Source organism: Apteryx mantelli, chromosome Z (assembly GCF_036417845.1).
Source record: "Apteryx mantelli isolate bAptMan1 chromosome Z, bAptMan1.hap1, whole genome shotgun sequence".
In the NCBI taxonomy this organism is placed as follows: domain Eukaryota; kingdom Metazoa; phylum Chordata; class Aves; order Apterygiformes; family Apterygidae; genus Apteryx; species Apteryx mantelli.
In genome coordinates this window covers 53,588,040-53,600,268 of record NC_090020.1, presented here as the reverse complement: position 1 = coordinate 53,600,268, position 12,229 = coordinate 53,588,040, and the positions used below count along the sequence as shown (strand labels likewise).

Genomic DNA, 12,229 nt, shown 5'->3' with positions numbered 1-12,229 from the left:
GAGAAAGTCTATCCATATTACTTTATTCTGCAGGACTTGTGTATGTGGTGTGTAGCTAGTTGATAGCAGTTTGAACTATCAGTCCTTCCTAAATTGTTTACTTGTCTCAAGAAATCAAGAAGAATTATGGGTCTTAATTTTTTATTCTAAATTAATTGTTGGCATAGGCTTTTGTGTTCAGGTGTTTAAAAAAAACCCCTTCAGATGTAGATACTAAAAATTGTGCATAAAGAACTCGTAACAAAAAGAAACAAAAAACAAAATGAGGTTCAGACTTTTAAGAATCATAAAACAATTTTGTTTTGGAAGGGACCTTCCAGGGTGATCACCTAGTCCAAAACCCTGCTTAAGGCACAGGAAACTTCACAGTTAGATCAAGTTGCCTAGGGCTTGTCCACTGCAGTTCTGAGCATCTCCAAGGATGGAGATTGCACAGGCTCTCTGGCCAGACAGCGCTTAACCACTCATATCACAAAAATTTTCAGAAGTTACCTTTCCTTTGTAAATACTGTTCATTTACCGTAAGAACCTTTCTTCTCTTCATAGGTCTGGCAACCATCATTATTGTGGGGGATGAAGGAGCTTCTGGGATGGTTGGGATAGCTCATTCATCCACGCATGTTCTGATTGGAGAACCTTCAGGAAATTATAATGGAACTGCTCTTATTAGGTAGGCACATCACTGTTTTTTCTAAAGAAAGGACAACAGTCTTCAGAATTTTCAGAAACTGAGACTCCACATTTGTCATGCCTCTCTTGAGTGCTTCATTTACTTATCACTTCTAAAATCAAAACTATTTTTAAAAACAGATGCCTGGTTTTGAAACAGGGCAAAATATGCAAACTGTGTTTAAAACCAGTTCAGTATTATTGCAGAGCCCTGAATATTCCTCTCAGAGTCTTTGAATTATTTGCAACATGAATACATTAAAGGAAAGATGATTTTTATAAAAGGAGAGGGGAAAGGGAATTCAATGACATTTCAAGATTATCTGTGCTTTTCAAGATTGGTTCCTGAATAAGTACTGTTACAAAACTGTGTCAGTATTTTGCTATGATGATTAACAAAACCAAAGTGGGAACTGAGTTTTTAATTGAAACAAGATACAATTACATCACTGCATTCAATCAACTGAGAGCAGGATCCCAGGATGAAGGTGTTACTATGTCTTTTCAGAGTGTTGAAAATAGGAAAACTCTCCTGTGTGCCCCCAGATGTGAACAGCATAATGTTTTGCTCTAAGAAGCCCAAAAGGCAAGCTGATGCTTTGTGCAGCAGTAGTGGTGCCAATATAGATCATATTAAGCAAAGCTAGATTTTTGCTATGGCTTACAGTTCACCAAAATTTGAGTCATGAGTAGGATTTGGCTTCAGGTTTTTAAACAAGCAGCAAATAGAACATTTCCCAAGTGATCTCATACTAGTATTCTAGCATCTTTGTGCTTTAAAAAGCAAATTGCCTCTGGTCACTACCTCTCAGTCCCTTTTTGCCTCTGGTTTGTATCTGTACCTCCTAAAAAGCAGAATGGAAGCAAGAGAGCTCAAATTTCAGTCCCCACCTTCAGGCTATTGGAGCAAAGAAACTGTGAAGCACTCTCTTTAAAGATAATAGCTCAAGATGCCTCCCAACACAGGGAAATGGAACAGAACTGCAAAAATGTTTTCGCTCTGGAGAGTAAATTTTACAGATCTTAGTAGTGACCTAGTATTAAAAGTCAAGCTTCACAGTGCTGATAGCATTTCTTTCAAGCACTGTAATATAGCAGCATACTGGTTGTCTCTGCCATAGATATTAAATGTTAAAGATAGAAAATAAAATCTGTGTTTGTGTTCTTACCTGCAGCTTGGTACGTGGTCCAGGGATTTTTGGTGAGGTCAAAGTATATTGGAATATAACACCTCCTCATCATAAAGAATTTGCTGAGACATCGGGAACCTTGACAATGCGAGATAGGCAGTCTGCAGCTGTTGTTCTAATACAGGTATATGAGAGATTTTACAGCATGAGCTATTTCCAGTGCTTCCTTTTGTTTGGATGTTATGTTGGTTAGAAATTAATTATATATCTCTCTCTGAAAATGGTTTAAATCCTTTTAGCTTTAATTGGTTCTTTTCCCTAGGCTGTAGACGATAACCTTCCTGAGGAGAAGCATTACTACCAATTTCAACTAACTGGAATCAGTGATGGAGGACTCATAAATGAATCTAGCAGCACAGCAAATATTACCATGGCTGCTAGTGACTTTCCATATGGACAGTTTACATTTTCACGGGAACTATTGCAAACAACAGAAGAAGAAAAATGGGTATTAGATTGAAATTCTTCCATGTGTAAAATACTCTTGGTAGCTTTATGCTTAACTTCAGAAAAAAATTAAAGCTAAGATTTATTCAGCATTTATCATAGTACAGTCTCCAGAATTGCTCTCTGAGGCTTCTGGAGTTTATTAATACTCTGGGAAGGAATGCCATCTACTAAATTGCATATAATCTGTACTTAATATAGCAAATTATTGTTACCTGTCAGACCTATTGAAAAGATGCCTGTAGAATGGTCTCCTAAAAGCAAATGTAACAGAAAAATGAAGTCATTTTTAAAGAAAATGTCCTCTCTCCTTTAGGTTAACATCACTATTGTACGTGCTAGTGGATGTTATGGCAAAGTGCATCTGTGGTTGCAGATAATAAATGGGACTGCTGAGGAGGGAATTGATTTCACTCCCACAGTAAGGGAGGTAGTGTTTGAACCAGATGAGGAAAATAAAATAATTTTGATTGAAATTCATGATGATGACTTTCCTGAAGGTCCTGAAGACTTTTTAGTGACAATAACCAAAGTGGAACTCCAAGGAAGGTAAACATAAAGCTTCCAATAGAGTGGAAGATTGATTACAAGCCAAAGAACATAATATATATGGAATCTGACCTAACTGCAATAAAGTTCCTGTTTGATTCCTGCTCTGTTTTACTAGAAAATTTCATAAGACAGCTATAATAGTGATCATGATAAGAAATGAATGTATGGGGAACCCACTTCTCTTAACATATTAATATAAACATTTTGCTGATTAAGATTCATTTAAGCTAAAAATTCATACATGACATACATTTCATTAAGTGTATATGCTTTTATGTTGTTAAAAGTGCAAAAACAAATTTTGGCAAGATTTTATATTCAAATAATACATATATTCTGTGATAAGTAAAATATGGTCATTTAGTTGGGATATGTTTATAAAGTTAGAAATGCTACAGATGCTTTAGAAATACCAGAAAGAATACTTTATTCCAAAAGAGACAACAGTGCAGAAATTATGACACTAGCTTAGGCAAATATAACAATATTGGAGTTTTTGGTGCTGCATTGTAGGTACATCTGCATTCAGTTCCTTTTTACTTACTAGAAATAGTTAATTACTATTTAGTATACTGTTACAGTCTGTCAGAAATATAAATGAATTGGAAACAATATTATCTAAAATAAATCACCAGAGGTGGTGTGTCTGCCCAAACTGGAATTCTTACTGTGGTAAATCAGAATATAGGAACATTAAAATAAATCTTACCAAATTGCATGATGAAAATAAAGTATTGCAATATGTTTCTCAAAGTACGTTGTTGCATTCCTCAATAAGTTGGCATTTTTAGGAGCTTTTAGAATTTTAAATGATAATTTTTTTGTACCCATAACAGTGAAATATAATACTACAGCTGTAAGTGTGGCTGTCGTTCTTGGACACTCTTATGCTATTTGGCATTTCTTTTACAACTGAAAACACTATCAGGCTAATGGAATGTGTTACTGTTGAATGACTGATGAATTAGAATTTCCATGATGCATGTGCATTCCAGTAAATACACAGGGGTGCTTAAGGAATACCAAACCTCCAGTTTTCCAAGGAGATTTTTTTTCTTTTTTTCCCCTGAAAATCTTGACTTCAGACATTTGTCCCGGGTCATGAGAAGATGCAGGAAAGAAGCATGATGTCTGGAATTGCTGTATACGTTCACTTCCTGTGCACAAATGAAATCTAAAGTCCATGTATTCATGATGCACTGGATTTTTCTATTCGTGTATATGTCATCGTGAATAAAAATGCAAATGTGGCATATATGAACTTGTCACTGTACTGAACTCCTTTGGTATGGTACTAAATTTTTTATAACTCCAACCCTGTAGTTATTTTCATAAATATCTCCTGCAAGAAGTTGTATTAAACATTTGTATTAACAGAGACTATATTAGGAAAGATGATCACAGTTGGATTCCAAAACAGATGTACAAACACAAGTCATTATGATAACCATGTTGTATGTCAGCAAGGGGATCCACCTTGGCAAACAATCTCCAGTTATTTAAGTCTTTGCTGATTCAAGATTTTAAGGCTTCTTTCTGACAGCACAGTCTCATTAATGGACAGGGTTTCATTATTAACGGACAGTTTATCATCGTCTTTGCTTAGAGTATGACCTCATTAATAATTTCCTTGATTTTGTCAAGTTGCATGAAAGTCAAATAAGAAGGACAAAATGGGATAGAAAACATGGAAGATGCACATTTTTGGGAATACGATACTACTTTTCCATATATGTTAGTTTGAAAAAGTGTGGCCACAAGATCTACAGTGATAACTGTCAGAATCTATAAGTATTTGTGGCAATCTACAGATTGTCATACATGCATCTTAATACTTCCACAAAAACAGTTAAAATTTTTTTTCTTTCTTATGTTCTTGCAAGTGGGTTTGATTTTGCTGTAAAAGAAAATGGACTACAGGTGGATCAACCCCCTGTGGTAGGAAATATCTCCACAGTACGAGTCGTCATAGCAAAGAGTGACAATGCAGAAGGCATCATAGAATTTGATCCTCAGTATGTCGTTCTACATGGTAAGTTCACTTTAATTTTCAGTGCGGTTTAAAGGATAAGCCTGTGGCTGCGGCATACGTTTTGGAGTTATCTTTCAACATCTATCCTGAGTTCTGGTGCAAACTATATAAGCATCTGTAAATAAGTTCTTCAGCATTTTTTCTTCATACTTTCAGCCACTGTAAAAGTGGTAAAAGTACAGTTGTGCAATATTTTATTTACTCATATACCTGGGACAATAAACTTGGCGGGAGGGCAAGAGGAAAGAGCACTACCTTTTTCATTGTCTATCATGATAAGAACAGAATTAGTTTTTTTATGACTCAGTATATTCTGTGGAAAAATTCTGAAGTTGTGTTTGGAACATATAACAGCAATGCTGAAGCTTCTTTGATATTGCTAGGCAGAAAATACTATAGGAAAGTGTAACCCTTGCTTCATTTTGATATTTCTTTGTGTATATTATCATTTAAAAAATTATAAATATAGTGTAATCTGATATGTATGCATAATAACAAAAATTGAAACTTGCCTATTTTTCCCTTGAAGGCAGTACAAAAAAACCAGAAGAAATTAATTTGGCCAGCAGTAATAATTTCATTCTTTGTCAGCATTCTGCCTGATTTACTTAGGTCCACTTAAGGTAGCTCTTAAATATTTCTTATAGTCTTAAGCTATTTCCAAATGGAGGTACCTTGGCTGCTTAAGTAAATGTTTAAAAACTATCTGGAATGTTGTTGATCTATCATATTGATTAGTCTTTTACTTAATCCTGAGGACTTGCTTTTACATAATCTTTGAAGGTAAAATTAGTTGCCATGGTATCATACAGCACACTAAAATGTAATCTTCTTTTAAAGTCATGGTAGACATTCATGTAAATGAGGTATGCAAATAGAAGGGTAAAATAATTTTTCCTATTCATTTTTTTCCTATTTCAGATTCAGTTGTTAGAAATTTTTACATTAACCATTGACTTTAAAATTTTGAATGGGAAAAAGGAGAGAGGAAAACCTAAAAGCATAAACCCGAACTTTTCTCCTTGATTAAAGGAAGTGTATGTAACTGCTACAAGGAACAACCTTACTTGCTTGAATTAAAATGGCGTTAGACAGAGGGTATCCACTTTTCAAAAGCAGCACTCACAGTTGCTTCAGAAAATCCTAGATTTATTGATACAAATGGGGTTCATTACACAATCCATTATGTTTTGAATCTATATTTGAGATAAAATATCTGCAATAAGTTGTTCTCAATTATTTTTGCAGTGGAAGAGGATGCTGGAGTGATCATGATTCCTGTTGTGAGAAAGCTTGGAACTTATGGCTTTGTAACAGCTGATTTTCTCTCTCGAAGTATTTCTGCACTGCCCGATGGCATTGACTATTTCGTCCATAACAACTCTGTCATTTTTCATCATGGTCAGAACCAGACTTTTATCTATATCTCTATTATAGATGATGAAGAAAGGTAATTCATTTTTCAGATATTTACTCACTAATTTACTTTTGAGTAATCTTCTTTTAGCCTGTGTTCTATACCTATGTATAGAATTGGAATTGAAAACAAATTGCTGCAGTGGTAAAAAATTGCCTAACTTTAACAGGAAAAAAACCCTATTATTAAGTTTCATAGGTCATGTAAAACTTTATGCAAATCCAAGACTTTTTTCTAATCAGATTATCAGAAATATTAGATGTTACTAATATTGCTATGAGTAATAAGATATTTTGCACCATTTTCTTTCCTTTAAAAAAGAGAGCTATTTAACACGGATAGAATATAGGATATTACTTTTATTTCAGATATTACCATCCTTATAAATGGAAGGAACTTTCAATTGTACGTTTACAGAGCTATTTTCTGTATGTCTTTAAACTATGACTAAACAGGATCAATTAGATAAATGATTGAATTTTTAAGAATAGTTTCAAGTAGTTTTTCTTAAAATTCTGAGAATCTCCTTGCCTTTTTTGGTACAGTGAGTTTGCTGAGCAATTTGAAATCCAGCTGACGGGAGCCACTGGTGGAGCAGTCCTTGGGCTCCACCTGGTGAGCCAGATCACTATCGCTAAAAGTGATTCCCCCCATGGTATTGTCAGATTTCTCAACCAAAGCCAAATTATTCTTCCCAACCCTGATATATCCACAACAATGTCCCTGGTGCTGGAAAGAACTGGAAGATTGCTTGGAGACATACAGGTAGGCCCTGACTGTAGAAGATTTTGAATGCTTTCCAGTGACTATTTCAAAAAGCTACTGCATTATCCTTCAAAAATCTCTTTGTGACTTATTTCTAAAAGGATAATTGCAGTTTTTTATTAAGCATCTTTACATATAGTTGCAGTATAACAGCAGATAAGTTACCTTTGTTATTTTCTCTTTCTGCCCCTGCTTTCCTCCTATCATACGTTATCGTCTCATGTGCTTTGTTTTAAATTAGCTCTTAATTCTATCAAAAATAACATATACAATTAATTTCAAGCACCACCAGTAGTTTCATTCAATTCAGATGAATTACTTGCTAAAGCTGGTCAAAATTTTTTCAGTAAATTGTCTACTATGCATTTTCTGGATTTTTCTGCCTGCTGTACAAACCGCTGGTAAAGGAAGGTGTAAATGTGAACCAGCATAGGACTTGCACAGTTTTGGAAAATGACCAGAGAATTGAAAATAAAGACCATCAGCTCTTCTTTTCCCCCTGTAAAAATTGTCTGAGTCTTCTTTAACTTTGTTTCTAGAAAAGTCGTTTGATAAAATTGTCCAAAAGAAAGGAAAAATGTCCAAAATAATCATTTTAAAATGCTTAATTTGACCTCCTTAAAAGCAAATCTGATTTGTGGGAAATTTTGAAATATTCTAGTTTTTAATTGGGCTAAAACATATGAACAATTATTTGAGGGATTAAGATCTTTTATTGCAGGTTATTCAGAACATATTTGTCTTTTTCTGTCTTCATACAGCATTTTGCAGGGAAGATCATGAGTACTGATTTGGGGAGCTTTGCAAAACAAATGGTGAAAGAGTGTAAAATAGAAACTGGCCTGTGTGTTTCCCTTTACGTGCTAATTAAAGCCCAGTTTCTCTTCTGTTTATTAATGTCAAGAATTTAGAATTGTTTTGTAAATTGGCATTATGGCTAACTCTTCACAATTTCCTTTTGCAATTTGTCACATTTATTTTTCCAAAAGATTACAAAATTTCCCACACGCAATCCATTATGAATATTGTCTTCTGTATTAACAACACAAATTTAAACACAATTAGTCACCTTACCTTAAACACCATTAGTCTTGTATCAGATATAAGAATCTTATGTCACTTATGCTACCTTATGATTTCTCCCTCTGGGAGGCTATTATTATGTATCACTACTCTAAATCTGAAACCGGTGTCTTCCACAGATTAATTGGGACATTTTAGGACCCAATTCAGAAGAGGTTTTATCTCCCCTGAATAGTGACATTGGTGACCCTGTGAATGGATCATTCTATTTTAGAGAAGGAGAAGGAGGTCTGAGATCTGTTAATCTGCAAATCTATCCCCATGAAGAAGTTGAAGTTCAGGAGATCTTCATTATTAGACTGAGCCTTGTGAAAGGTGAAACAGAAATAGATCCCAGGGCAAACAACATTACGCTAATAGTAAGTCATTGCTGCATTCCTTTCTCCTCCTTCCCACATCTCTGTTGATATTGGCATTTATCCTGCAAAGCTGTTAAACGTAAATGTGACTGACTGCATAGTTTGTCATTTGGCTTTCTTTTCCCCTGTACCACTCAGGAGCACTGTTATGTCTTCACTTCTGAAAAATGAACGCAAAGAATCTATCAGTAAAAATTGGTGTATATAAGCCCTGACTTGGCCTTCTTACTTACACATTTTCATGGTCTTCTTTGGAGAGGAAATGGATTTGGGTCCTACATGTCAGTTTGTTGTTCGTCCCTTCTCTGACGTATTCTTCTCCAGCTAACATATATAAAAGAAAGGTCTGGCTATAACAGAGTAAGACATACAGGTAGGGGAGAAATGCAGAAATATGTTGGAGAAAGCAGAGAGAGTTGTTGAGGAGAATTACTTGCTCTAGGGATATTGAAACAGAGGAAATATTTGCAAGAACTTTATAAAAAGACAGCAAAAAAACAAATCCTTCCTATAAATAGGATTTTTATTTTTATTTTTCCTGATCTATGGAGTAAAGCAGTGCTGGAATCAGGCGCTATTTTCACAGACACTTCAGGTTGTTCTTCAGGGACCCAGTTTTATTCCTTGAACTGGAATACTTCATTCTGCTTCACAGTGACTTGGCTTCTCAGCAGACACTGATGGCTTCTGCAGAGCCAATCCAGGGTAAGGCCCTTGGCTTCTTTATGTAGTCTGATTCTTATGTCAGGTTAAACTACATCTGTGTAGTGAGAAAACACAAAGCAATCAAAAAATGGCTTCAGATCCTAGGGTTGCTAATTCTGTATGTTTGTGCTTCCCTCCATTTCTCCTTAGCTTTTCAAAAGCTATAGGAGGAAGCTGTAGAGACTAGACTGGTTTTTGACTCCTTTTGTGAACATTTTTTTTTCATGGCAGAAATTTTAACCCGAATTTGCAGCAAGGGTTTCTCAAAAATACACTTGTCCGCTTGTGTCTCTGATCTTTTGTTCCCATCAGCCAGGTTGAGAGGGGATTCGGTTTGCTTCCTATTTTCAGAAAGTCGGTAATATCAATAGGTTCTACATATGAATCTGTAAATACTGACTGACAATTAGGAGATATGTTAGTTATTATTGGGTGTCTAGATATTTCAGAGAACTTCTCTCAAAAGAAAACTGTTTTAAGTCAATTTACCATGAATTCTTGTTGCTGCAGCTAGTGATTCACACAGATGGATGTGGATGAGCTCTATCCCAGTGGCTAAGTTTGCAAATTTGTAATGTTAGAAGAATTTCTATACACCAGCCTAAGATGCCTGAGCATTTATTGTTTTAATATCAGGGTACTTAAATAATACATTTGAAATAGAACCCTGTCCTTTTCTTTCTTGTACAGCACTCAAAAACTGAAAAGGGGACATTCATGCTTTCTCTGCTCTTAATATCATATTTCATCCACATGGGATGTGTTTTCCAAATCCTTTTAAAATTCTTTTACTCTCTGAAACGTGTCTAGATCATTTAAAATTTGCAAGTTGTTTAAAGCTGAGTGGTCAGTATCATTTTCATTGCCTGGATTTGCTTCCAAATAACACTTCTTTTATTCAAAGCCTAAGAGCTTTGCATCTTTATTGATAGCATCATATTACTGACACATGTTCCATTTATAATCTGCTCCTCCTTCTTCATTTACACTGTAGGATCTTCTCACAAAAGAGCAAGTCATCCACAGATTTAGTATAACAGTTTTGCTCTGTGTATGCGCACACACTTCATATCACTCCCTTCTGAGACCTTGGTGGTTCTGTCTACTGTTTGTTTTTCATTCATACAGTCTCTGTTCTGATTGTTACTGTACTCTTGAATCTTTTTATGAGGCGAAAACTCAATAAGAAGACTTAAGAAGATGTGCCGCCTTGCACCTAGTAATGAAAATCTCGGTGATTTGAAGAAGATAACTCATTCTATATTTCTGATTTTTTGTTTGTTTCTTTCTTTACAGATACAGAAGTTTGGTGATCCTAATGGTATTGTACAGTTTGCTCCTGAATCATTATCTGAGAAGAACTTTACAGAACCCTCAGCAGTGGAAGGGCCACAGAGTATTACATTATTTGTCAGACGAATTCAAGGCACTCTGGGAAACATAACAGTATGCTCACTTTTGTTTGGTTTCCTTATAAGCAGTATAATCTGAAATTGTCCTCAGGATGAACATATAGAGGACAATGGGAATAATTTTTTCCATGCCTTTCAGTTGCTTGTTTTTCATTTCATTTTGAAATGCTGCCTTTTAGACTGAATTTTGCAAGGGCTTCAGCCCTAGTACTTGTGGTTTGGAAAGTTGGACTTCATCTTTTCACCGGTCAGGAAAAAAAATGAAACTATACATATTGCAGTGCTCCTGCCCCTCCCTCCCCCCTAAGTAATTTTAAAAAATGGTTCAGAGATTCTGTATAATTTTTAAGAAATCTTCTTAAGATTTGCAGAGGAAGTCTACATTCATAGTACTGTTGTTAGAGGAACACCACATTCTCCTTTTGTAAGATAGTCTATGAATATCTTTCTGTATATACCTAAAACAATTTCTATTTTATCTACTTAAAACCAATCTGTACCCTATGCTATCTATACTGAATCTTGAATGTGAAAGTTTCTGACTCTGTGGTAATTTGGTTTTGTTTTGTTTATCACTTATTTCAGGTTTACTGGGAAATATGTAGTGATTCTGACATCACAGGTGACTTCCTTCAGACAGAGGGATCTGTGGTCATGGCTGACCAGCAGAGTACGGCTGAGATAGTTATCTATCTGTTACCTGATGATGTTCCAGAACTGGATGAAAACTATGTGGTACAGCTGATTTCAGTGGAAGGTGGAGCAGATTTAGACCAAGAGAAAAGAATTTTAAAGATCAGTGTTTTTGCAAATGATGATCCCTATGGAGTATTTGCCTTGTACTCAGATCAGCAGTCAGTATTAGTAGAGAGAGACCTTAGTCGGTATGTTCAGATTAATGTAACTCGGCATGCTGGGGCATTTGGAGAAGTGATTGTTGAGTACCATATCTTGTCTCATCATGAAGAAGCACTAATTGCACCTGAGAATGTGGTGGGATACCTAGTGGTAAAAGATGGTGCCAGCTTTGAAGTGAAAAGAGTGCCAATAAGCAGCCAGGTCTGTAATATCGTTTTAGCTCCTTAGATAGCTATTGTTTACATTTGTGTTCATCACAATACAAATGTGTTGGATAAGATATTAAACTCTCAATAGTATCTACTGTTAAGATGCAGCAAAGAGTTTTAATATTATGTTTCCTATATATGGAATATAAATGTGGTTAAATATCACTTTTTCCACATAATAATTACAAAATCAGTGCTGTGCATATATTCATGTATTCAGTTTGTTCCTCCATCATTGCTCCGTGTTATTATCATTTCAATTTTTTTTATCATTATATGCATCCAATTTTTTTCTCAGGTTTACCTTTTGAATTGTCAGTAGTAGTCTGTGAGACTCATGAAGCAGTAGATACATTTGCCTTCTGTTTTCTGTACTCCCTGATTGTTATTATTACAGTCTTGCATCTACACTTTGGTAAAACCTAAGGATTAAAAGCAAGTCAAGGCTCACTGTGTTAGATACAGTTCATAAAAATGGCAAAATTGCCTTACAAATATTCCAACAAACTGCTTCACGACATTGATGTTCTA

General features: G+C 35.2%; 1 protein-coding gene across 1 annotated transcript in view; it reads left to right on the top strand.

Annotated features, from left to right (window-relative positions):
- Window positions 1-12,229, top strand: part of ADGRV1 (adhesion G protein-coupled receptor V1) — a 286,011-nt gene that overhangs the window by 93,673 nt on the left and 180,109 nt on the right. Inside the window, exons 62-71 of the mRNA XM_067315842.1 lie at window positions 547-670; window positions 1,845-1,983; window positions 2,122-2,307; window positions 2,623-2,855; window positions 4,742-4,890; window positions 6,139-6,340; window positions 6,853-7,072; window positions 8,275-8,514; window positions 10,516-10,665; window positions 11,217-11,690. Of these exons, the coding sequence (XP_067171943.1) occupies window positions 547-670; window positions 1,845-1,983; window positions 2,122-2,307; window positions 2,623-2,855; window positions 4,742-4,890; window positions 6,139-6,340; window positions 6,853-7,072; window positions 8,275-8,514; window positions 10,516-10,665; window positions 11,217-11,690 (2,117 nt within the window). The remainder of the gene's footprint in view (window positions 1-546; window positions 671-1,844; window positions 1,984-2,121; window positions 2,308-2,622; window positions 2,856-4,741; window positions 4,891-6,138; window positions 6,341-6,852; window positions 7,073-8,274; window positions 8,515-10,515; window positions 10,666-11,216; window positions 11,691-12,229) is intronic.